Consider the following 25,369-nt stretch of genomic DNA (forward strand, 5'->3'; position numbering starts at 1 on the left):
CAACCACCCTATGAAAGCCAACATGGTGTAGCAGTTAAAGCTTCAGAGCAGGGTCTTGGAGACCCAGGTTCAAATCACCAGTGTGTCATGGAAGCTCATTAGCTAATGTTTTGCCAGTCACATACTTTCAGCCTAACCTGCCTCACAGTGTTGTTGTGAGGATAAAAATAAGGAGAAAAGAAAGATGCTTTGGTCCTACTGTGAAAAAAGACAGGATATAAGAGAAGCAAATAAATAATAAATATAGCTGAAGATGGGAGGTATATAAAAGTAAAGCTGATGAATGAAAGGAGAGAATGAGGCAGGAAAGGGGCACAGGATATGAGGGTTGCCATGAGGGGAGAAAGGGATAATAATGTGCACAAAGAGATTCAGGGGAAAGTGATGTGTCCCCCTCATAAGTGATCAAGGGTTCCCTACCGTGCAAGTGGGACTGGCCCAGTCATAGTTTTCTGAAGTAAATGCTGCTGGGGGGGCGGGGAGGCTGAAGACAGAGTGGCAGATAAAGGTAGGTTGGCTGTTGAATGGGAAGGAGAAAAGGAAGCAGAAAAAGACAGGCTATGGAAGCTTTACAGGAAATAGTAGGGGAGGGAGAAATGCGATGTCCCCTGTGAGTCCTTGCAGCCCCCACATGTTCCATTATTTCTTTTTTTAACCTACAAGGTGGTCAGGACATTCCTCCCCTTTCTTTTCTGATAGTGGACAGTACTTTGGGTTGGAACAGTGCCAGTATTGTTTGAGATTTTAATAGCAAAACAAGTGCCATGAAAAAAACATAAATCCTCTGAAATGGGGAGTGTAAAATTGACATCATCCTAGTCATAGACACTAATCCTAAACACGCTTATCTTATTCTGCTACATTCAATTGAGATTTGTCTTCATATTTCAATTTCTCTTGTGTTGTTTTATTTGAAATGTGTGTGCGCCACGGATCCACAACACCAGTTTACCAGTTTACGTTTAATAGCCCATAGGCCAGAGGGTTCACAATGTTAAAAGCACCCTGACGATATAAGGAAAAAAAATTATCCAATTTAAATGTTAATAAACGCAGTTTAAAATGGGGGCAGAAACAGAAAAAAACTTTTAAAAGCATGTTTCTGCTAATTATAAAGGACTTCACAAGCCACGAACCACTGCAGAAAGGGCATTCCACAATCAAGGCTCCATTCCTCTTCACTCAGAAGGGGCACACAGAACATGGCTTCTGATACTTAGTCCACTGTCAGGCAGTTTCATGTAGGGTACTAAACAGAGATAATATCAAAGTAAACATCTGTGCTGCCAATGCAGTTTTTACATTTGCAGTACATTACCATCTGGGGTATTAGCTAGTATGTTGGACTAGGGCCGAAAAGATCAAGCTTCAAATCCCTGCCTGCCATGAAATCATGGGCCAGTTACTCTTTTCTCAGCCTTAAACTACTTCACAGGATTGTTATGATGATAAAGCTGAGGAGGGGAAATCACACATACCACCTTGAGCCAGATGAAGAAAGGAGAGGCTAAAAAAGAACCAAATACATTATTGGCGACTTAATATAAGCCCAAACATTTACATTTCAAACCTGAACTTGTTTTGCTCTAACTATTATGGACTCTCCCAAGAAACTAGAGAATGTATTTCATGAGGATTTTGAAAAAAAAAATGTTAAATAAAGAGAGCTTTCTTAAAGAAATGCATTCCATATACTTGTTTTGGGGTTGAGAAATGATGACACGTTAAACCAGGGGTCTCCAACTCATTTGTTAGGAGGGACAGATCTGACATAAATGGGTCTTTATGGGGCCGGGACTTGTGTGTCATAAAATATAATGCCAGGTACTGAAGATATAAACTTTAGAAAGGACACAGGCAAATACAATTAAAGATGGGGTTTTTTTAAATGCAAACATGCTTAAAACTCTTGCAGTATTTTGTTTAAAACTGAAAGATGGGGGAATAGTGGGATTTGGCAATGCAATTTTAAAAAGAAAGCATGAAATGGCTGGGAAAACAAGAAATGGCTGAGGATTGCAAGCTTCTCCACCCACCCTGGGTCTACTCAGACTGGCAATGGCTCTCCTTTGGCTGTGGATTCCCAGGTGCTCACTAGGCACCAGCTCTCAGATCCGTTTAGCAGAGACAAAGCTGGCTCAAAGCATCAACCCTTTATTTGCAACTCCAGGAAGCTGGCCATGAGAACACTGGGAAGTTAAACTGAGCTCCGCTCCACTCTGTTAAAACACATTGCAGCACAGATGAAGTTGCAAGGAAAATTTCAAAGCTGCAAAGAAAATCCACTCCACATTCTCTTTGCAGCTTTGCTTCCTGCTGCAGGCAGCAAAGACAAGGCAGAAAGAGAAGGGAAGTTCGGCAGTCTCGGCACTTCAAAGGGTGAGGACAGGAGGGGGAAGGGGGAGAAAAGAGCCCTGTGGGCCTGATTAAAGTACTGAGTGGGCCAGTTCTGGCCCATGGACTGGACATTTGACACTCTTGGGATAAACTGTTTAAATTTGCAGTAAATCCCATATCCAAGAAGTTATGTTGAAGTTCAAGGCAGACCCAAAATGGACAAATATTGATTCATATTATTTCATATAATCATAGAGTTGGAAGGGACAGCCACAGTCATCTAGCCCAACCCCCTGCACAGTTCAGGAAATTCACAAATACCTCTCCCCACACCTCCAGTGACCAGGGCCGATGCCAGGGTTTTTGGTGCCCTAGGTGGCAAGGGAGGGCTGACTCCAAGCACATGTGCCGCCCCACCGCTTCTCAGCCTTTCTGGGTCCGTGCTTCCAGTCAAACACCCTGGCACCGGCAGGAGCACAGACCCGGAAAGGCTGAGCAGCGGCAGAGCAGCATGTGAACTCTGAGGCACTTGGAGCTCGTCCTCCCTTGCTGCAGAACACCCACTGCCACTACTCAGCCCCTCCCCCGCCACCTGCCTGCAGGCCACCGGGATGGATGGCAAGGCAGAGGAAGGCAGAGGAGAGGCAGGCGATGGCAAGGGTGAGTACAGCAGTGGAGGAAAGAGGCACTGCAGGCGGCAGGGTTCCTAACACCTGACCCTGTAGCCAGGTGGTACCCTTTAGCCCTAGGCAGCTGCCTACCTGGCCTTACTGGGTCATGCCGGCCCTGCCAGTGACACCTGATCCATGCCCAAAAGATGGTCAAAAACCTCCAGGATCCCTGGCCAAACCAGTCTGGAGAAAATTGCTCCGTGACTCCAAAGTGGTGATCAGCTTTTCCATGGCCATGTGAGAAATTGTTATTACAAATCTTATAAGATTGTGCTGCTACATATTTGTGAAAGGGGAGAGGGTCCCTTTGACCACAAAAAAAAAGCAATGCTAGGAATCACAGAGCCTTTATGGACAAAAGGCATGAGGATGTGGGTAAGGAAGGGAATTAAATGAGACTGAATGAAACAGTTGACTGGATCCAACCTATGTATGAGAAGCCATAGCAGTAGAGTGCATCATCGAATAACATCCAAGGAACAGATTGTATTCCTTCAAAGACATTTCACAGCAGAGCTATTTAAGTATTTGACAAAGTCTAGATAAAGCTTAAGATGTGGCTTTTCATGTGTCATGAATTCCACAGCAGTAGCTGTGTTACACTGTCATGCTAAACAGAGTAACACACTGCTAAATCCATTGACTCCAATAGACTTAGAAGGATATAACCTTGCTTAAGATAGTGCTGTTAGTTCCTTGCAGAAGATTTAAATGTGACATAAGCCTTTTTGACCAGAGTGACTCTTTCCTTAGATGTGGACGTATCACTATCATGCATATGGTTTCTTAGGACAAACATCCTTGAGGAGGGGGAAATGACAGAACTGATAGAACAAGAGGACATTTTTAAGAGAGGGGAATAATTCTAATGGGATACCCAAGAGGAGGTTTTATTCAAGGCTGATGTGTACTCCTGCTTATTATCAGTATTATGTGTAAATGATGTTCAGCTTGAAACTTTAACTCTTCCTGGCTTATTATGAATTATTATTATGAGATTATTATGAAACTTGAAACAAACACCTCCCCGGGACTGAATAGGGATATTGGCTTCTTATCTCATTAAATATGCTAAACCCATTCTCACTTAGTAGAGCTATATATCCACAGTCTTCCAATGTATTTCTCTTTTAGAATAGTGTATCAGAATAATTCTTTTTTATTTTTTCCCCAAACAATTTTATTAGTAACATATGGTAATAAATTTCAATTTCTTACTTCATTAATAATTACTTTTTTTAATCTATCCCATATATTACTTTCTACCCACCCCTCCCCCCATTACTTGACCCCCGCTGGTGTTATATACTTAAAATCTTAATATTAAAGGTATCCTTAATTAATTAGAACCAAAATTAATATCCTCCTCCCTCTTGTACTTAGTCATTATCAAAAATTGTCCAATGTCCTTTTATTTTCCACTCTTTTTCTACATATCTTCTGAACTTTTTCCACTCCATCAAATACTTCTAAATCATAGTCTCTTAAGGTTCTTGTTAACTTGTTCATTTCACTCCATGTCATAACTTTTACAATCCAATCCCTTTTCTCTGGTATTTTTTCTTGCTTCCACAAATGCATATACAATGTCCTAGCAGCTGAGAGCAAGTACCAAATTAAAGTTCTATATTCTTTTGGAAATTTTTCCATTTGTAATCCCAACAGAAAAGTCTTTGCAACTTTATTAAATTCGTATCCCAAGATCTTAGAAATCTCTTGTTGAATCATCTGCCAGTACTTTTTCGCTCTTTCACAAGTCCACTACATATGGTAGAAAGAACCTTCATGTTTTTTACATTTCCAACATCTATCTGGCATCTTATTGTTCATCTTTGACAACTTTTTAGGAGTCATATACCATCTGTACATCATCTTAAAACAGTTTTCTTTAATACTCTGACATGTTGAGTTTCATAGAGTTCTTCCACAAATATTCCCATGTGTCCATCTGTATTTATTTACATTAATTGCCCACTTAATCATTTGAGATTTCACTACTTTATCTTCCTTAGGCCATTTTAAAAGTAACTTATAGATTTTCGAAATTAATTTTTCATTATCTCCAAGCAGAACTTTTTCCATTTGTTTGTTCTCGTCTTATTCCTTCAGTTTTAACATCACTTTCCACCAAACTTTTTATTTGTTGCATTTGAAACCAATCATATTTATTATTCAACTCTTCAGCAGTTTTCAGTTCTATTTTACTGCTTTGTATTTTTAGTAGTTGATTATATGACATCCCTTTTTCCTCTCCTGTCTCAGCTGTTATTCTTATTACTTCTGCTGGCACTATCCATAGTGGTTTTCTCTCGTCGCCATATTTCTTGTACTTCATCCAAATATTTAGTAGATTTCCTATATAATGGTGAGAAAAAAACATCCGACTTTTTCTTTCCACGGTACATATAAGCGTGCCAGCCGAGTTTATTTCCATGACCTTCCAATGTTAAAAGTTTTTTATTCATCAGCGTCACCCAATCTTTTATCCACACTAGACAAACTGCTTCATGATATAATCTTAAATCTGATAGTTGAAATCCTCCTCTTTCTTTAGCATCTGTTAAAACTTTCATTTTAATCCTTGGTTTTTTCCCGGCCCATACAAATTCTGAAATCTTTCTTTGCCATTTATTAAATTGTTTACTGTCTTTCACAATCGGAATAGTTTGAAACAAATACATTATTCTCAGCAAAATCTTCATCTTAATTGCAGCTATTCTACCAAGCAGTGACAAATTAAGCTTGTTCCATTTTATCATATCTTCGTCCATTTTACGCCATAACTTTTCATAATTGTTTTTAAACAAATCAATATCCTTCATTGTTATTTCCACACCCAAATATTTTACTTTAGGGGTAACTTCACATCCCGTTAATCTCTGCAATTCCTTTTGTTTACTTACTTGCATATTTTTACACAAAATTTTTTACTTTTCTTTATTTACATAAAGTCCCGCCAATTCTCAAAAATCTTGTATTTTGGCTAACAACAAAGGTGTTACTTGCGTAGGATTTTCATTTATAAACATTATATCATCTGTAAATGCTCTATATTTATAGGAAAATCCTTTAATTCTCGTTCCTTCAATTTCTTCATCATCTTGTATTTGCATCAATAAGATTTCAAGAGTCATTATAAACAACAATGGTGAAAGTGGATAACGTTGCCTTGTACCTTTGCTGATTATCATTTCTTCTGTAAGATCTGCATTTATACATAACCTTGCATGTTGTTCAGTATAAATTGCTTTTATCATTCTTATAAAGTTTTCCCCCAACTTTATTTTCTCCATTACTGCAAACATAAAGTCCCAATTAAAATTATCAAAAGCTTTCTCTGCGTCCGCAATAATGCAACTTCCTTCTCTGGATGTCTTTCATAGTATTCTACAATATTTACAACGGTTCTAATATTGTCTCTTATTTGCCTTTTAGGGAGAAAACCCGCTTGGTCTTCCTTTATAAAGTTTATTAAATATTGTTTAAGCCGTTCTGCTAAGATTCTTGTGTATATCTTATAATCATTGTTTAATAATGAGATTGGTCTATAATTCTTTACATTAGTGACATCTCTATCTTCCTTTGAAATCAACGAAATTACTGCTTCCTTCCATGTATTTGGTATTTTTCCATTTATTCTTATCACATTCATTAATTTTTGAAGTTTCAGTATTAATTCTTCTTTAAATGTTTTAAAAAAATTTTCCGTAAATCCATCTAGTCCAGGAGCCTTTCCCATTTTCATTGCATTAATCGCTACTTCAATTTCTATTTTTTCAATTGGATCATTCAAAACTTTCCATATAATCAAGGATGCTATTTTAATCTTCTGCAAATATGCTTCCATCTTTTCCTTCCTTACTTTAACACCTTTAAATAGTTTAGCGTAATATTTTAAAAAATCTCTCTTTATTCCTTCTTGATCTATTATCTCTCTTCCATCAGCCACAATTTTATTAATAATTTTACTTTCTCTCTTTTTCTTCAATTGCCAGGCCAAATATTTTCCAGGTTTATTTGCTCCCTCAAAAGATTTCTGTTTTATTTTTTTCAAATTCCATTCCAATTCTTTATTTAACAGATGTCTCATTTGTGCTTGCAATATTGTAATCTCCCTTATAATTTTCTTTTCTCCTGGCCTTTTCCTTAATTCATCTTCTTTTTTCTTAATTTAATTTTGAATGTCCATAATCTTTTGCTCTCTTGTCTTTATTATTCAATGTTATTAGTAATCTTCAGTAATCTTCTCATTACTGCCTTGTAGGCATCCCATACCGTCTGAAATTCTATAACCTCTCTGTCATTTACTTGGAAGTACGCTTTGGTTTCCTTTTCTAGAGATGTCACTATTTCTTTATTTTGTAGTAAATCTTCATTTAATCTCCATCTTCTTGACTTTTTTGACAGTTTTGTAATCCACATTATTGGGTTATGATCAGCTCCTATTTTAGGTAATATCTCTTTTTTCTTTGCTATAAATCCCAAATCTTTAGTACCCCACAACATGTCAATTCTAGAGAAAGAGCTATGTCTGGCTGAGAAAAAGGTATAGTCCCGTACTTCAGGATTAAACTTCCTCCATATATCTTCCAAACTCTCCTGTTTAACCAATTTAAAAAAAAACTTTGGCAATTTCCCTTCTTTATCATTTTTTTTCTTCCAAGATCTATCTATCGTATTCTGAATTGTTCCGTTAAAGTCTCCCATCAATAAAATTTGCTCAGAGGTCACTTCATCAAGGTGTTGTGTAATATTTTTAAAGAAAAAAAAGAATAATTCTTTTTTATTGTATTGACAAACTTAAATAAGGGATATTGGTTGTTTATCTCATTACATATACTAAACCCATCTTCCACTATATTCAAATGTATATATTTTTTGTATTGGCAAACTGGAATGGTGTTTACAATGTATGCTACATGTTAAAAAGTAAACTAGGTGGACAGGAACACCTCTGAGAAAAATATGTTCTCCATTTAACCCAGGCTTGAGGAACTATAGAACAATTAACCTCTGCATTTATTGTATTGTGCCACTCTCACCATCACTCTTCAATTCTGACATGTTTACTGATTTTGCTGTTGGTATCTAAACCAAACTGGTTGTTCTTTCAATTTGTTAATTGTACTATTTTGCATGCTTAATCACTGCCCACCAGCTATATGTAAGGCTTTCATTGTCTGAAGAAGTGTGCATGCACACGAAAGCTTATATTCTGAATAAAACGTTGTTGGTCTTCAAGGAGCTACCGGACTCCCAACTTTGTTCGACTGCTTCAGACCAACACCGCTGCCCACCTGGATCTGTCCTCCTCTAGTCACTCTCCTTCCTTTCCTCACTCTGCACTGTATTTATTCCGCTCCATTGAAGGAGGGTTCCGTATATTTTTGCCCCTGTAACTCCGCATAAAGTGTCCCATATACTTCCTAACAAACAAGCTAACAATTCGGATTTCTCGTAGGCTTTTATTTCAGACTTTCCCACCACACGAACTCCATGCAATGGACCCCTCAGACGGAGACCCTTGCATCTGCACACTGGTAACCCAGACGGAATCGCCCAGGAAGGTGAGAAGGAGAAAACTCCTACCAGCACCAGACCGGGGGATGGGGGGTGGGGGGGGGCTTGGAAAGAGGTGCAAATAAATACCGTATGATCAGCAACCCGCTCTGCATCCTCTGCCTAATCTCCAGGATGACTGCAGCGGCCATTAAGGCAGCACCTAGAAGGGTAATCCCCGGCCAAAAAAAGGGAGCTCCCAGGAATGGATTCAGAGCTGCCCGCGGAATGAACCCATGTGAGAAGAAGCAATGGTAAACGCAACTCCGGAAGTCTTTAGCACGCCGGTATTTGGGGAAGCAGAGAGACGTTCCCGCCGCTTCCCTGTCTCAGTTGCAGCGCCCTCTTCATCGAGAGAGTTCGCAGGCAAGCCTGCAGCTCGTGGTTTAGTAAAACTCGGGGGGATTCGTAGAATCACAGCGTTGGAAGGGGCCGTACAGGTTATCTAGTCCAATCCCCTGCTGAATCAGGATCAGTCATATATCGCTTATTTCCTGAAACTGGTAGGGGAAAAGAGCAACAAAGGTCTAGATAGTTAATGATTGTTGTTGCCAATCTTGCTGCTGTTGTTGTGCCTGTATGTTTTAAAATCACATGTTACCTAATTACATCTCACCTGTAAGTGCCTGGATTTTATAACCCTAGGATCCTGCGCTTGAGAACTGTCACAGTCTCTTGTACAAGCCTAATGAAGACCCATAACATTTACCTGACAAAATCCGGTGTAGAGAGATTCAGGTGGGTAGTCATGTGTTGGTCTGACGTTTGAGTCCAGTGTGGCACTTTTAAGACCAACTTTTATTCAAGGGATAAGTTTTCGTGTGCAAGTACGCTTCTTCAGACACAGGTGTAGCCTATGAAAGACTCCAGCTTGTTTTGCAGGAGCACACCGGCAATGCAATCCTATACAGAGTTACTCCAGTCTAAGCCTCATAGCGCTAAACGCATAAGCTTGCATTCTAACAAGGTTTGTCTTGAATGGGCGCTCTGTCACAGAGAAAATGAACTGGGGTCTTGCGGCACCTTTAAAAACCAACGTTTTACTAAGCTTTCGCGGACAGTCCGCTTCTCACATAAAAATAATGGCTATCCACTGTGCAGACATTTTATGCAGGGGAAAAGCGCGGAAGGAAGAGGGCTAAGGTACGCGAAATGGAAAAAGTACAGGATGTGAAATGTAATTTCGTAAACTTCAAGGAGAAACCCTGTGGAAAGAAAAAGCTGCGTTATTCGACCACAGACCAGCAGGAGTCGCTGCAGCGCTTAGCGAGACGAGCTCCGCCAGAAGGAAGGACGCGAGCCGCGCTGCACGCTGGGAGCTGTCAGTGCCCTGTCCGGTGTGTGTAAGTGGCGGGGCCCTTCCGGCTCGGGACGCCAAGGTAACTCTCGTTCCTCTGCGCCCCCTCCTCCCTCGGCCTTCATCCTTCGAGCTTTTGGTGCCTGCCTTTGATCGGGGGTGGGAATCTCGTTTCACGCTGGGGCTCTTCTTCCTCTCCTCTGTGGAGATAGCCTCAGTAGGGGAGAGGGAGGAGTAGGGAGATCCTCTCATAACACTTATTTATCCAGAGATGCTCAGGTAACATCCTTCTTACCTGTTATCAGCGTTTACCTTTTCTCATTTCTCTCTGAGACTGCTCTCTCCATCCCCATCCCACATACTAGTAGGCTGAAAATATTGGGATTGCCTAGCAGGAAGGCTTTCAGATATTTGAGTGGTATCACCTCTCTCTTTTCTCACCTGGTACATTCTCAAAATATACCTAATAATTATCTCTTAACTTTTCTTTTAAATCTTAGTCACTCGTGTTTTCACAAATACTGCTGTCTCCCTCACCTCATCTCTTTTTATGGTACATGGTTGTGGAAAATTAAATTTGACTTCTGTACACAAAATATTTTGTTTCTGTTCTGTGCCCTAATTGGTTTTAAATAACTGCCACCTTTGGTTTTGTATGTACAAATCCTGAGGCACACACTGAAAGGGTTAGAAAAGTTGTTATGCTAAAGTGCTGACTGTGAGTACCACATAATAGTTGAATACTCTCCTGGGGTTACTAATCTACCCTATGAAATCTTGACTGTGCACTTTAGACTTGTTACAAATCAGAATCTTATGTTTGTTCCATGTTGTTTTGTTGCAAATTTAATTGAGTTGATGTTGTATTAAGAAGCATTTTGCATTCTGTTTACAGTTATTCTTTCACTTCTATCTTTTGTCATGATCTCTGTGATCCTTTTTCAGCTTTAGGCTTCTCCAATAAAAGGCTGATTGCTTCACTGACTTAATTCTTGACAGCCCAGTCAAAAGTCAATGATTAGAGTGTCAAACTAGGATCTTGGAGGACAGGTTCAAATTCCTATAAAGCCTGTTGGGTGAGTTTAGGCTAGTTACTCTCTCTCAGCATAGCCTATTTAATGGAGTAGGGAGACTGATGTATACTACTCTTGAGTTTCTTGGAGGATGGGCAGGATAAAAATGTGTAGATTTCTTTCGTGTTTGTTTTGCATATTTTTGTGGCTTGTTTATTAGTAATTATGCCTTTTAAAGAAGGTGTTAGTTATTGTGTAAACATATATTGTAAATGCTGTGATGTAGTTTCTTGTTTTTACTGTACAGATAATGTGAATGTGGGTAAGATGTTTAAGACAAGACATTCCTAGTTCACGTTGTTATCTTACTATAGCCCATGTTATTTCTTTGCTGAAATCAGAGGGCAACTTTTGTATCTCTTATGTAAATATGTACTGAAAGTAAAACTTGCTGTGTCCTTATTCCCTTGTAAATGTGCTTTAGACTGCAGGTTTTGTTTGTGATTATGCATGCAATGGCTTTTCCAGAAGGGAAGCTCTTACAATGAACACACTCTTCATAGAGTTTTCAGTTGTTTTACAACACTGCTATTCAGATCACATAGCCCAGTGAAGCGTTTTTCTTTGGTGGATCTTTCCTGAATATGTGGTGGTGGTTTTGTGAGGAAGGGAACAATGAGGTTATTTCTATTTCAATTCAGCTGCAGTAGTTGGGCAATAATAATGCATTATGGACTCAGTGGATTGCTTTTGGGATCAAGCAGTAGGGTTCAGTGGAAGAAGGCCAATATAAGAAATACTCTAATGGGAGAGAAAATAATTCTCCTTATTCTAGATTTTTTTTTTAGTATTAGAAATGTTAAGAGTAAAGAGCCAGAGAGATTGGAATGTTAATTATCTGATAGCAGTAAACTGAGATTTTGAGGCTGCAAATCCTATGCATACTTATTTTGGAGAAAGTACTATCAAACTCAGTGAAGATACAGTCCCACAGGATAACACTGCATATGTCTGATTTTTTCCTTGTATGTAATGACTCTTCTTTTGGGTCTTAAACATCACTGAAGTTGTTGGCAAATGTTGCTATCTTCAGATCTTTTGCCCATTTCAAAAAAAATGGGGGGGGGGGAACTGAACTTTGTGATGAGTTCATATGATTTTCTGAATGAAGATTTCAAGCCACTCTGCATGCTATACTGATTGGAATTCAGAGTAGATAAACTAGTTCTTAGAAACTTAAAATACGAATTGCTGAAGAGATGATGCGCTATTTGTGATAATCAATAATCAGCATTATGATACATTTGATTAACTGCTCCTGAAGTTATGTATGTCTTTGACCTTCTTTTGTACACTGAAGAAATTTGCCTCTGATCCTGTGTTCACTCAGAAATAAGTCCTATTCAGTTCAACAAGACTTTTTGGTTATTTATTGATCAGCTCCATTGAACACCTCAAGACATCTATGAGCAAATATGCATAAGACTGTGGTACTAGCTATGTCTGAGATAAGCTGCAATCCTTTGCACATTTATTTAGGGATAAGTCCCATTAGTGAAATGTGCCGTGCAATCCTATGCATATTTACTCATGTCACTCCTGTTGAATTAGTGGCTCTTGCTCCCAAGTAAGTGTGCCTAAGATTGCAGCTCTAAGTATAAATAATGATGAATAGAACTGCCCATTCCATTTAAATGCATTGTTTTTAATTAATATTAGAATTTTTCTGGTTATCATTCACAAAACATGAGAATCAGTCCTCTGGGCTTGTCTCATCAGCTACTGTGAAAACTGATGTTGTATGAAGAACTTGGCAGTCTTTATGCTTTTAGTGGTTGTTTGCAGGCATACCAGTTCCAAAACCAAGATTAAAAAAAATACAGTAATCTCTTTTACTGATTATTTTACTGCTATTGATTTGTTTATTTTTAGATAGAGAATGTGTTCATCCCAATGCAGCTTTCTGCTAAATATATATATAATAAGGCTTGAGGTGTTTGCTTTGTCATATATGAATAATAATCCCATTGCATCACAGATTCAGTTCCTTAAGTAATGTTTTCTGTTTCATTGGCAGAGAATACAATTTTGGTTGCCTATTAGTAATCTCAGTCATTACTGTAAAAAAGGTGTTTAATATTTGCAAAGAGTATGTGAAATTACAAACTATGTACAGCATAAGAATAATGGTAGGCACTGTACACCTTGAAAATGGAAGGCTAATAGGACAATATGCAATGGGTCTCGCCAACACATTAAATTATGCTTTTACTAGTAATAAGGCCCGTTGTGAAGAAAATACAACAGGTTCTAGAAAGAGGCTCTGGGTGAGTGCCCCCTACCCTTGCTGTCTTCCACCCACGTGAGTGAAGACATTCACTTCCTCCCACACACACACGCACCTGAAGGGGAGCTGATGTCTGTCATCTGGAGAGCAGTTGTAATTCTGAATGATCTCCAGCCTTCATCTGGAGATTGGCAACAGTGGTTCCTGAGGAGGAAATGGCATTGTATCTGTCTGAGGTATCATTCTTCCTCAAACCGCACCCCTTAAATCTCCAGGAATTTCCTAATCTGGAGTTGGCAACCATATCTCTTCTTTATCTGTCCCTCTTTCAGCTTTCTATTGCCTTCCCCCTCCCTGCAGCTTCTACATAGGAAAAGGACAATCTTTCTTCACACTGGTGGGGGGGAGGAGACCAAAGCAGCTTACATCGTTCTCCTTTCCTCACTTTGATCTGCATAACCTTGTAAATTGAGCTAGGCTGGAAGTGACTGGCCCCAAATCACCCAGTCAGCTTCCACAGCAAAAAGCTGGGTCTGGCAGACCCCGCTCTGAAGCTCCCCCCTCCCCAACCTTGGCTTTCACTCACCTCCTCACCAATGTTCCCTCTAAGCTGCAGAGTCTTGTGAGAAAAAATTCTACTTTGTGAGCTACTGGCATTAAAGTTGTGAGCTACTGCATAAATTATTGTTCTCTGGAGCCATTTTTCCTGAGCTAAGACAAAAAGGTGTGAGCTGGAGGTTAAAAATCTGTGAGCTAGCTCATGCTAACTCAGCTTAGAAGTAGTACTGCTCCTCACCCTTGCTGTCTTCCCACCCACTCACCCTGCAGCTGAAACAGACACCAGCTTTCCATCCCACCCCCCTGTATATGTGTGTGTCCCTGTGCCTGTGGTGGCTTAAAAAAGTAGGTCCAGAATGCTGAGAAGGAAGAATAATTGGGGGGGTGTGTGTGCAGGGGGATCATTATGACAGTCACACAGACACTGAAGCACATCATTCCTGTTTGCAGTGCATTGTTGCCACCTTTTCCTGTCATATCCAGCCTTTTGGTGCTTAGTATCAATGTGAGTTTGTGGCATTTTTTTTTTGCGGGGGGGGGGGCTGGCACAGTTGTGTTATAGAGTATGCACCTCAAGGCAGGTATTTTCTGTAGGGGATTTTATCTGATTTCAGTTTTCCATCTTCTCCCCCCTCCCGCAGCATCAACCTGGTAAAAGTACAGTCTTTCTCCACAATGGGGACAAAAGTAGGAAGCAAGCAACCTCAGCAGGGTATAATGACACAGCCCTCACCTGGAGATTGGCAACAATGGTTCTCCAGGCAGAAATGGGTAATTTTGAGAGCGGATTCTATGCCATGGTACCTGTCTGAGGTCCCATTCTTTCTCAAACTCACCCTCTCCAGGCCCCACTCACCAAATATCCAGGAATTTTTCAACCTGGAGTTGGCAACTGCTAATTCACATTGGCTGTCATAGAGGGACTGCTGCTGTACAGGAGGAAGCAGCCAGGCCTAGTAAAGTCATGCCAGCTGGGTGGCATCAAGTCACACAGAGGTGCTGCCAGGCCTAGGGTAGCCAATCTCCAGGTGGAGCCTTAAGATTTCCTGGGATGAGAACTGAATTCCAGACAACAGATTCTCCCCCCCCCCCATCCTGGAGAAAATAACTGTGGACTGTATGCTATTCTATTCGCCTGCGGCTTCACCCTTTACTGAGAAAAGCAACCTGGGTTGCCTAGCAACAGCCTCTGGCTAGCACTTCCCAGGGGGAAATAAGTGGGGCCTTGCCTCCATGGCTATTTGTGTGGCCTTTGGAGGCTGTGTGGGCTGGGAGGCCTTTTGCGAGGCCACAGTAGCTCTGCAGCCCTTTCTAAGGCTGGTTAATAGAGAGGACACAGAGAAAAGTTGGTTGTCTCTGAGGTAAGACTGTTAACATTCCTGGGACAGAGTACACAGCCGAGGAACATGTCTCTCACAATTTACTGATTGCTCCTCTGTTTGCTTTGCAGCAGCGTTGTTTGTGTGTGTATTGGGTGGGGTGGACTGTTCCAGACGTCTTACAACAGGCCCTGAGGAGAGGCAGTAGTAATCAGTAAGGCTCCAGGAGAACCTCTCAGCAGAGAACTGTCTTGCTCAAAGCTCAGTGGCCTTCTGATGGGGTTCTGGCCTGACAGGGCCGGCAGTAGGCAGGTCACAGCAAGGCTACCTAATGACAGGGGGAAGTGGTGACAGACGGAGTGCAAGGCCACTCCTGTGGTTGCCACAACTTCCAATAAAAATTGAGGATCTAGCCAACACGTTCAGCTTTTATTATATCTACGATACGATGTTTGTTTCTGTAACCAACAATAAGGGGGTGGGGTTCCCTGTTGTCTTATTTTTAAAAGTCTGTTGAGTGAATAATGGCTGGGTTGTGAGTGGTGAACAGTGGAACTCTTCATTTGGAGCTAGGAAAAGTCATGGGTTATGTGACCAAGAAATCATTTCACAATCCTTGCTCAAGAATAAATGGATGGATGTTACAAAACATTCATGACATTTACTGGTCCTCAAAGAGAAGGCACAATCAGGCTGTCAAAGAGGGATTACCTAGAATATAATGTAAAATGTCATATTTAAGAGCTGTTGTTTCCTAAACTCTACACTGTCCAAGTTCTTTGTCACTAAGCAAGATCATACAAAAGAAAAACTGGAGAAAGAAAAGAGCAAATCTCAAATGCTTGCCAGTTCTAGTAAATCTGTGTTATCTATGAGGAAATTCCAAACTACTGAAGATACCAGACAAGCTAAACCAAATACTAAAAGCTTCTTACTGTAACAGTTGGCTGGAAAAAGGGGAAAACAAAGAAAGGGATTGGCTTCCAAGAAAACTAATCTCTATTAAGAACATAAGATGGTCCATCTAATCTGTCTCACACAGTGGCCATCCAGTTCCTTTGGAGGGCCAACAACAGGGCATAGAGGCTGAGACTTTCCCCTGATGTTGCCTACTAGCATTGGGATTCAGAAATTCCCTTCAATCACCATTAGTAGAAACTGATAGCTCTATTCTCCATGAATCTTTCCAATAGATCTTTCTGCCTATTGTTTAATCATTTCTTTGGTCCAATTCCGATAAGCTGAAAAGGGAAATCATCTTGTTACTCTTCTGAAGTGAGAGCCGGTGTAGAGTTTCTAGCTTTCTGGTGATGCCCATATCAACTCAGTAAAGGCTGCAAGGCCAGCCATACAGGGGCTCTTTCAGCCACTCTTGCCAACAGATAGAACAGCAGAAACTCTGGTCTGCCCCTTCCTATATGTGTCTCAGCTTCCTTATTTTGCCTGTGCTTAGGCTCCATCACAGAGAATGAACAGATGAACTGCACAGAGAGAGAGCTCCAGCCATCTCTCTGTTAAGTTGTTAGAGCCAGTGACAAGAATGATGATAAGGAAATGAATGCATGCCTTTTGTACCTGCTGCCCTTTGAGGGGTTTCACAAGGGACGAGCTGCAGGCAGGGTCTGTGTCTATATCCTAAGCTGTTCACCACCAATTGCTGCACCTCAGCAGAAGTTCTAGCCTGTAGATGTTTTAAAAGAAGCAGTCTTGCTGGTGGCTCTTAAAAGGTAGCTTCTTTTGTGGCAGAGGATATCAGAGGTTTTGCTAGAATTAAATATTGGGCCTGACTGACTGCTATGTGTGGGATTTCCTCCTCCTAATACAGAATTTGCTCTTACAGATATTTTTTCAATGGGAAATGGAAAACAGTGTTCAACAAAGGTAGTGATATTCTACAAAAATGATATTATAATACACGGTGTGTATATATGGATATATATATTAAAAATACGGTTTTTTGACCAGGAATACAAAGGAACGCAGTTCCGGCTTGGTGTCTGGAAGTGTGGTCTGATATGCAAATATGTTCCTGTTGGGTGTTTTCGACACAAAAAGCCAGGTGCAAAATACTGGTTACATCAGGGGCTGTGGCCTAATATGCAAATAAGTTCCTTCTGGGCTTTTTCCACCACCACCACCCCGGTGTGTGTGTGTGTGTGTAGTTTTTGGCAGAAGTGTTTTCAAAGCATTTTCTTTACACTAAGCAAAAAAAAAAAGCCCTGTTTTAAAACATAAAAACTCTTTTTGAATATAGCTGGCTACAGTGCAGTGGGGCGGGAGAGGGAGTGCCTGGCCTTTCTTCCTGATGTCCTCAGCAATGGTAATTGGAAAGTGGAGATGGGGTTGAGGAGAGCTTATGATAAAGGGAGCCTGGCTGCTGCCTTCCCTTCCTTTCAGGGCATCAAGAGGGACAACTGGAAGCTGGAGAGAGGGGTTCTTAGCTGGGGCTTGATCCATGCATGATCGAGGAGAGCCTCTCTGAATCCTCACATCCCTCTGGTCTCAGAAAAGGGAAGCTGTGTTTGTAGTCCTAACATATATTGGCATAATAGCAGCTTGAACAGTCCTTAAGATATTAGTGTAAGAAAACATGCAGCACTCTTGTTATGAAAAAGGGGTTCCTACAATCTGCAAATGTATTTCCAGACTTTAAAAAAGTGTTGCTTTTCTGTCGGGCCACAAGACACTTTTGGAAAATTGGATACATAGCCCGCTATTATTCTATCATTATTGGCAGTTAGAATAAATGAATGTATTTAAAAGCTTCAGGTTTGTTTGTAGCAAAGTAAACAGTCTTTCTTATCTTTAAAGGCTAATCTAATGTGACTGAATCCATTCTTATGCATAGTTCAGGAGGCAAAATCTTGGTACAGAAGGCGGATTGTTTGGAATGTGTTTTTTTAAAAAGCCCCTTTGTCTGCATGATCTTCCTATATTCCTTTGAAGAATATGCCATTGTTTAGCTGATGGTGAAAGTAAGAGGGTTTGTGACCAAACCATTGTTTTGGGCCAAGAATTTGTGAGTAATCCTAATATAGAATTGTAATTGAGCAAATGAATGTTCTAAATGGCTAATTATGAGTTAATGTAGCATAGTGACTAAGGCTGAAATTCTGCATATATTTCACTGGGAGTTAAGTTCTGAATTTAGTGGGACTTACTAGTGAGCTAAAGTACATAGGTTTATGTTATGTAACTTGAGCCAAAAAGTCCCTGTTCAAATCTGTTGTTGGCATAGATAATCTCAGCCTTTCTTCTGTAAAAGAGGAAAAATAATACATATTTTACTGCATCATTGTAAGGATTGTTATGGTTTGTGTGAAGTGCTTTGAATGCTCAAATAATACTGTATAAATGCAGAGTTTTCTTATTTTACTATAAATCCATTGGTCACAGAAAGCACTGCTATAAAAAACTTGTTAGGGAGTCAGGTCCAGTCAAGTACCTTGAAGTGCACTTCTTGGCTGACTAATGCATTTGATACCCAGGAAGGTCATAGCTTTATAAAGACTAATACGGACTTTGGAAAAAGAATTATAATAGCAAAACCCATAGTATTAAGCTGACAGAGACAGTGTCTTGCGGATTATTGGTGCCTTTGTGCAGAATTTGGTAGATCCACCAGCTGTAGCCTGGGTCTGACAGAACAGTTTGATCGCAAACAAAAGAGGTCCAAAAGTATACTGTTAATCTGACATGAGGCTTTTTGGCCAGAAGAATGGGGCATTCAGGAGGTGCCTAAAGGTCAAAACCAACTCAGGGCCAAACTAGATAGAATGGTATTGTAAGAGTATTTACAGTAAGAGTTTAACAGTGGAATCAGCTACTGAGGGAGGTGGTGAGCTCCTCCTTACTGGCAGTCTTTAAGCAGCGGCTGGACAAACACTTGTCTAGGCTGATCCTGCATTGAGCAGGAGGTTGGAGTAGATGGCCTGTATGGCCCCTTCTAGTTATGTTTTTCTGTGATTCTATGGTATTGTCATGGCCATAGGGTTGCTAAGTCCAATTCAAGAAATATCTGGGGACTTTGGGGGTGGAACCAGGAGACATTAGGGGTGGAGCCAGGAGCAAGGGTGTGACAAGCATAAATGAACTCCAAGGGAGTTCTGGCCATCACATTTAAAGGGAATGCACACCTTTTCAATTCCTTCCTTCCATAGGAAATAATGAAGGATAGGGGCACCTTCTTTTGGGGCTCATAGAATTGGACCCCCTGGTCCAATCTTTTTGAAACTTGGGGGGTATTTTGGGGAGAGGCACTAAATGCTATACTGAAAATTTGGTGCCTCTACCCCAAAAAACAGCCCCCCCAGAGCCCCAGATACCCATGGATCAATTCTCCATGATTTTCTATGGAAATAAATCTCCATAGGGAATAATAGAGTTCCCAGCAGACATTTCCCTCCCCTCCCCCCGCTTTCTGATGACCCTGAAGCGGGGGGAGGGTCTCCAAACTGGGGGATCCCCTGCCCCCACCTGGGGATTGGCAACCCTACATGGCCACCAGCATTTTCAAGTCTGTTCCTAATTGATCCTCCTGCGTGGTGAGATGAGGCATGCCCCCTTCCCCCGTGCTTTATCAAGTGCCAAAACAACCCGCTCAGGATTGGTACCTCATAGAATTTTTAAATGACTTTCAAATGGTGGCAACATTTTCATGGCAACCACGAACATACCATCACATCTAGCTTTCCCACAGTCAAATTCGTGACTTGCACAGAATGAATTTAGTACAGTATAAGATATCTGACAGTCTGCACGAGAAACCTAATCACACCTTAGAATGGGCAAGTGTAAGCTACGTGTGGATTGCTTGAATATATATGCATAGTCAAGAATTCGAGTATTACTGTAAGACTGTTTTGGGGTCTCCTAGCTACTGGTGTTAATTAAAAAAAAAAAAGCTCGGAAGCATCTGTCTTTAAAAAAAAACATTTCTTTTGGTGACACAACAGCCCCATTTGAACAAATTCAATTTGGGCAGCCATGTGAGTCTGTTGCAGCAAAAACAAAAGAATTCAAGGGCATCTTAAATACTAACAAATTTATCATAACTTAAGCTTTCACACAGTCTGATCTATTTACAGTGCAATCGTAAGCAGAATTGTCCCCTTATAAGGCTTAGAAGGGGGGATAACTCTGTTTAGGAGTCCACTGAATGGGACTTCTAAGACATACTGTGAAGTTCATTTAGAGAAGGTTCTTTTTAAGAATTTTTAACTTAAAAAAAAAAATTGAAAACTGCATCTAGGGAACCAAACTGCTTTTAAGCTGATTGATCAGTCCTAGGGCTTGAGGTCACTGGAATGTGCTTTACAGAAAGAAAACTCGATTTTTCAGTATAATATTTGAAGTGAAAGGCAGAAAAATTAATTTTCCAAGGCCTTTGATAATGTGGCCCTGAAAACATTTTTCAGCTGACAACCTGTGAAGAAGATAATACCGTGAAGTTTATCTTTCATACTCAACATGTGAAGAGCAGTGCGGGGCCATTGTTATTTTTAATCCTCTGTATATCCCTAAAGGAACTTTCTTCTTTTTCTGTAACTACTAAGAGGAGACCTATGAGAGGCTTTTGTGCACTAGTTTACTTTCCAGGGCATGGCATGCATTACATTTTTGGAAGCTGTGGTTTTAGTAGTACAATCTAAGAGCAATTTATATAGCCTCAACTCTCAACTCAAATCTAATTAAAATAATAGCTATTTAACAGTGCATCAGCAGTGGCAATGCATTTCCCATTTCTCTTTCTCTTACTATATTTTAACAGTCCCTTTCAATGTAACCATCATGAACCTAATTTTCTGTAGTTACCAACAAAACTCATTGGAATGACAGTGCAGGTAGAGGCTGGCTAATACCAGCTTCTTGGGGACATGGTAAATGGGTGAATGGTCACAGATGAGATGGGGAATGATAGGGGTCACTGAGGAGGTTCAGTTCCCATTTTGGCACTCCTGAAGCATGTCTTTGCTTTCCCCATATAAGTGAACTGCATTGTTTGTTCTTTCTGTGAAGCACTGCACCTGACCTGAGGCAGGTCTGACAATTTCCAGGCTATTGGGATTTACCTGCTAATACAATCTCCATATTGTCTAGATTTATGTTCTGTTTGTTTAACCATCTACTTGCCCATGGTTTCTAAATACGAGTGTAGGACAATTATGGTGTTTCCAACTGTCTAAAGAAATACAGAGCTAGAAATCCTCAGCATGTTGATGACATCCAACTGGGAAGTGCCGTATGATCTTTCCCAGTGGCTTTCAGGCAGATATAACAACATCGGAGAGAGGGCATTTTTCTCTGGCAACTCTGCTCCACACATGGCTCATCCAGTACAGCTGGAACACAAAATGAAAAAGATCCAGGGCATTATCTAGAAATGATGGAAGTTGCTCTGTCACCATATGTTCAATCAGTTTCCCTAAACAAGATAAGTAAAGGATCTCATTTTATTTGCATGATGATTAAAAAAAAACCTTTTCAGCTCTCCTCGATTAGATGTAATGGTCACATGTATGATTGACTTATTATACTTCTCACAACTGCATGCTTTCTGTCAGTATTCTTGAATGAAAAGAGAAGTAATACTATTCAAGCAACTGTGACAATGATTTTCTTCTGACATCCCTAATTTAGGCCCTGAATTAATGGTGAAATGAATGGGAAGTCTGGTAGCACTTTCAAGCATAAGATCTCAGGAGTCACAGTTTGTTCATCAGATGCATGGAATGCCCTTCTGATGAAAAGGTGTCATCACCCTGTATCTTCTCACTGTCAACCTGGAACCTCAGTACTATGGCTCCTCTTCCTTTTAGATGCATTGGCTACAATTAACCAATATTGTCAGAAAAGTCTGCTATCTTTGTATATTTATTTTTTCCTACATTGTGTGGAGAGCTGGGTTATTGATGATCACACACAGGCAGTGTTTAGATTCTTTACCTTTTAGGCTCATCTTTGCTAGGGAAAGAAACATTACACTTTGCATTGTAAAGAAACTGGCCCAGAATAGCCATCAGATCTCAGAAGCTAGGTAGGGTTGGCCCTGGTTAGTATTGGGATGGGAGACCTCCAAGGAGTTCCTGGGTTGTTGTGCAGAAGTCCAGGGTCACTATGCCATTGCAAACCACCTCTAAATGTCTCTTTCCTTGAAAATCCTGTGGGAGCATAAGTCAACTGTGACATGACAGCACTTTAAATACTCACGCACGCACACACACACAAACTAATGACTGCATTGTATGATATGTCCCCTGAGTGCTTCAGTGTGTATGATAGGGAGCAAAGGGAAGCAGTTCCACATACTTGCCCAGCTATCCATATAGGGAATATATGTAGGTATGTGTTTACAACATGGCTCAGATCACACTATGGATTCCTAGATTATATTTGAGAAATAAACTATATAAGGCCTACCATCTTGGTTTGTATGCACTATCCAATCATTATGTTCTTGTATGTACAGCCATTGGTGCTGGGCCCAGGGAAAGTGAACCAGATGGTGGAGTAGGCTTCCATTTCCTACCTAGGGTTGCCAGGTTCAACCAGCAGGAGATGGGGGGGGGACTTACCAGGAGCAGCAGGAAGACCCATCCACTGTACAGCAACGTGTCCACATCACTGTCCACATGACCTGAAAGTAACATTATCATGTCAGGGCAATGCTCTGGTATTTGTGCAAAAACTCTATGGTGAATTTGACTTCTACTATAAAGTCTTTGCCCAAATACCAGGCCATTGCCCTGATGTCCTGGATGTGATGATGTCACTTCTGGTTTCATATGGGCAGCGGTGTAAACATACATTGGATGGATCTCCCTCTTTTGGGAGGTAAGTTCCCCCCTGCCGGCCAGGTGATTGGTGGCAGAAAGGTGGGGCCTGGCAGCAGGGGACCTGGCAACCCTATTCCTACCATGCACAGAAAAACAATTAGGGTCTGTGTTGCCTAATGAGGCTCAGACCTTGTCCTAGTTAGGAGTTTGTATACCCTTGTGAAATATGAACAGATGAATTTGCTTGAATTTTGTTTTATAGTTTAATTTTTAGGTAAAATTCTATTGATATCCTCAGCTTACTGATTCAGTTGCTCTATTAAACTGTTCAGTCTGAGAAACTTATATGTATCTCAACTATATTTTGTATCCTTCTGATGCAGGGGTCCCTGATTTTGATGAGCCTGCAGACACCTTAGAATTCTCAGGCAGTTTGGTGGGCACAGCCACAAAACGGCTGCTACAGAAGGCAGAACCTGCCACAATAGCTGCTGCCACTTGCTTTCAGTCACACAGTGAACCTCTTTGTGCTGTGGTGGCAGCTGTTGCTGAGGAACCATTTTTTAAAAAACTGCACAGCCAATCAAATCTCCACTGACCAAGTGGAAGCCTTGCTTGGCAAAAGCCCTTCCTGGCCCTGCCCACTTTCTGAGAACACTTGGTGGACATGAGGGAAGGCGTTGGCAGGCACCATGGTTTGGGTTTTTGCATTTGGACTTCCTTAGTGTTCTCCTTTGTATCCTGCTGCAAAAAAACTAAGAAATAATACCACTTAAGAGTTCCAGTTACCAAAGAGCAGCAGTGAATTATTTATGAAACTAGTTTTTCCTAGCCATTCATATCCATATATTTGGGGGGTGGGGTTTGAGCAGGAACACACAGGAATGCAATTCCAGCTGACTTGGTGTCAGGGAGTGTGGTCTAATATGTAAATGAGTTCCTGTTGGGCTTTTTCTATTAAAAAAAACCCTGTGTGAAATAATGGTGATGTCAGAGGGTGTGGCCTAATGTGCAAATGTGTCCTCCTGGGCTTTTTCCACAAAAAGCCCTGTGTGCAACAATGGTGACATCAGGGGGTGTAGCCTAGTATGCAGATGAGTTCTTGCTGGGCTTTTTCTACAAAAAAAAGCCCTGCATATATTTCTGCTGCATAAATATTGGAAAAAGGCAGCAATCCTTTCTTCCTCTAGCCTTTGTCTCAGTAGATAAGGTGGATAAAACAAAGTGTGTGACAGGGAAGGAAGGGCATGGCAGTAAAGCTGTCATTCTGCCACATTCTGATACCTGCACCCACAGTGAAAAAAACAGTTATAAAAAGCAAAGCATGCTTAGAGGCTGTGTTGAGAGCTTTTTAATTTAATGCTCTTTCTCTGCCTCCTTGCTTGTTAACAGAATGTTACCGGAGGGCAATGTGTGTGCACGTAACACTGAGAAAGCAACAAAGAGACTTCTTTGGTTTCAGGTGAATGGTTTGTCCAGTTTTAGATTTAGTAAGTAAGGTGATAGGATCATCTCATGAATCTCCAGTGTCAGTGCTTTCGTTCTAAGGTTCGGTTCTAGAGAATAAAAGTATCAGCAAGCAATATTCCCTCTAAGTTGAGTTAGTGTGAGCTAGCTCACAGTTTTTTAGCCTCCGGCTCACACGTTTTTATCTTAGTTCAGGATGCATGGCCCCAGAGCAAACTAATTTATGCAGTAGCCAAATTTGCTCATAACTTTAATTCCAGTAATGCATGAAGTAGAATTTCTGCTCACAAGACTCCACAGCTTAGACAGAGCATTGATCAGCAGCTTCATTTTTTTCTGAATTGATTCTAACAGCTGTGCGTTGTATGACACCTTGAAGGCCCTGAGCTATAGTCTGCATTTGTGTCCTGGTATGATGCCTTTAAAAAATGATGCAGCAGTTAGTATATTCAAGGGATTTTATGGCATCTCTTAATTTTCCTTGGCAATTTTTGCTCCTTTTTTTTCCTACACAGTCGAAGGGTTTACTTCCTTCTATTTTAGGATACAGTTGCAGACCTGTATGTGACTTTTTGTTCTTTCAAGCTGTAGAATAATTTATTTTACACTTTCCTTACACTGAGCATCAAATACGAACATATAAATTAAGCTTGGAGTGTCTGTTTTTGAAAGTACTTAGGATAGTGTTGCCAATATAACTTCTAGGCACTTGTTACAGTAGAATGCTCTGGTGTATACTCTTCCACTTGATTCAGAATAAAGAAATAAAAATGTTAAGCTGATGCCTTCTTTGCTGACTCTCAGGTTCTTCCTCTCCAGCATTGGCACAATTCTACAATAACTGCTCCACCATTAGGCAAATATCTCTCAGTACATGTCTTCCAAATGCCTTCTTGTGCCTGCGTATAATAGGGTCGACCAGCTTTCTTAAGTTGCAGTACAAACTCAGGGGCCTGTTCTGAGAGCTTGCTTTCCCTTACCCTTTTTGGGTGTTATATGCTTCCTTCTGCTCACTCTGTAAGCCAGACTGTCTGTAACAGGAGTCCTTTTTTCCTGACTGCTGGAAATTTGGTAGGCAGGATTAGA

The 25,369-nt window shown here is 40.7% G+C and overlaps 2 protein-coding genes across 5 annotated transcripts in view; one reads left to right on the forward strand and one right to left on the reverse strand.

Annotated features, from left to right (window-relative positions):
* The window catches only part of UBE3D (ubiquitin protein ligase E3D), a 94,133-nt gene extending 85,168 nt beyond the window's left edge, over nucleotides 1-8,965 (reverse strand). Inside the window, exon 1 of the mRNA XM_060236521.1 lies at nucleotides 8,658-8,965. Coding sequence (XP_060092504.1) covers nucleotides 8,658-8,719 — 62 coding nt within the window. The 5' untranslated portion in view covers nucleotides 8,720-8,965. The remainder of the gene's footprint in view (nucleotides 1-8,657) is intronic.
* Nucleotides 8,966-9,843: 878 nt separating this feature from the next.
* The window catches only part of DOP1A (DOP1 leucine zipper like protein A), an 88,656-nt gene continuing 73,130 nt past the window's right edge, over nucleotides 9,844-25,369 (forward strand). For 3 of the 4 annotated variants that reach the window (XM_060236531.1, XM_060236547.1, XM_060236542.1), the window contains exon 1: nucleotides 9,844-9,946. The gene's annotated coding sequence lies outside the window, so the exon portion shown is untranslated. Of the gene's footprint in view, nucleotides 9,947-10,122; nucleotides 10,144-25,369 lie in introns of those variants that run through there. The other variant, XM_060236537.1, reaches the window with a different exon arrangement.

This window comes from Heteronotia binoei, chromosome 1 (genome assembly GCF_032191835.1).
Source record: "Heteronotia binoei isolate CCM8104 ecotype False Entrance Well chromosome 1, APGP_CSIRO_Hbin_v1, whole genome shotgun sequence".
In the NCBI taxonomy this organism is placed as follows: Eukaryota; Metazoa; Chordata; class Lepidosauria; order Squamata; family Gekkonidae; genus Heteronotia; species Heteronotia binoei.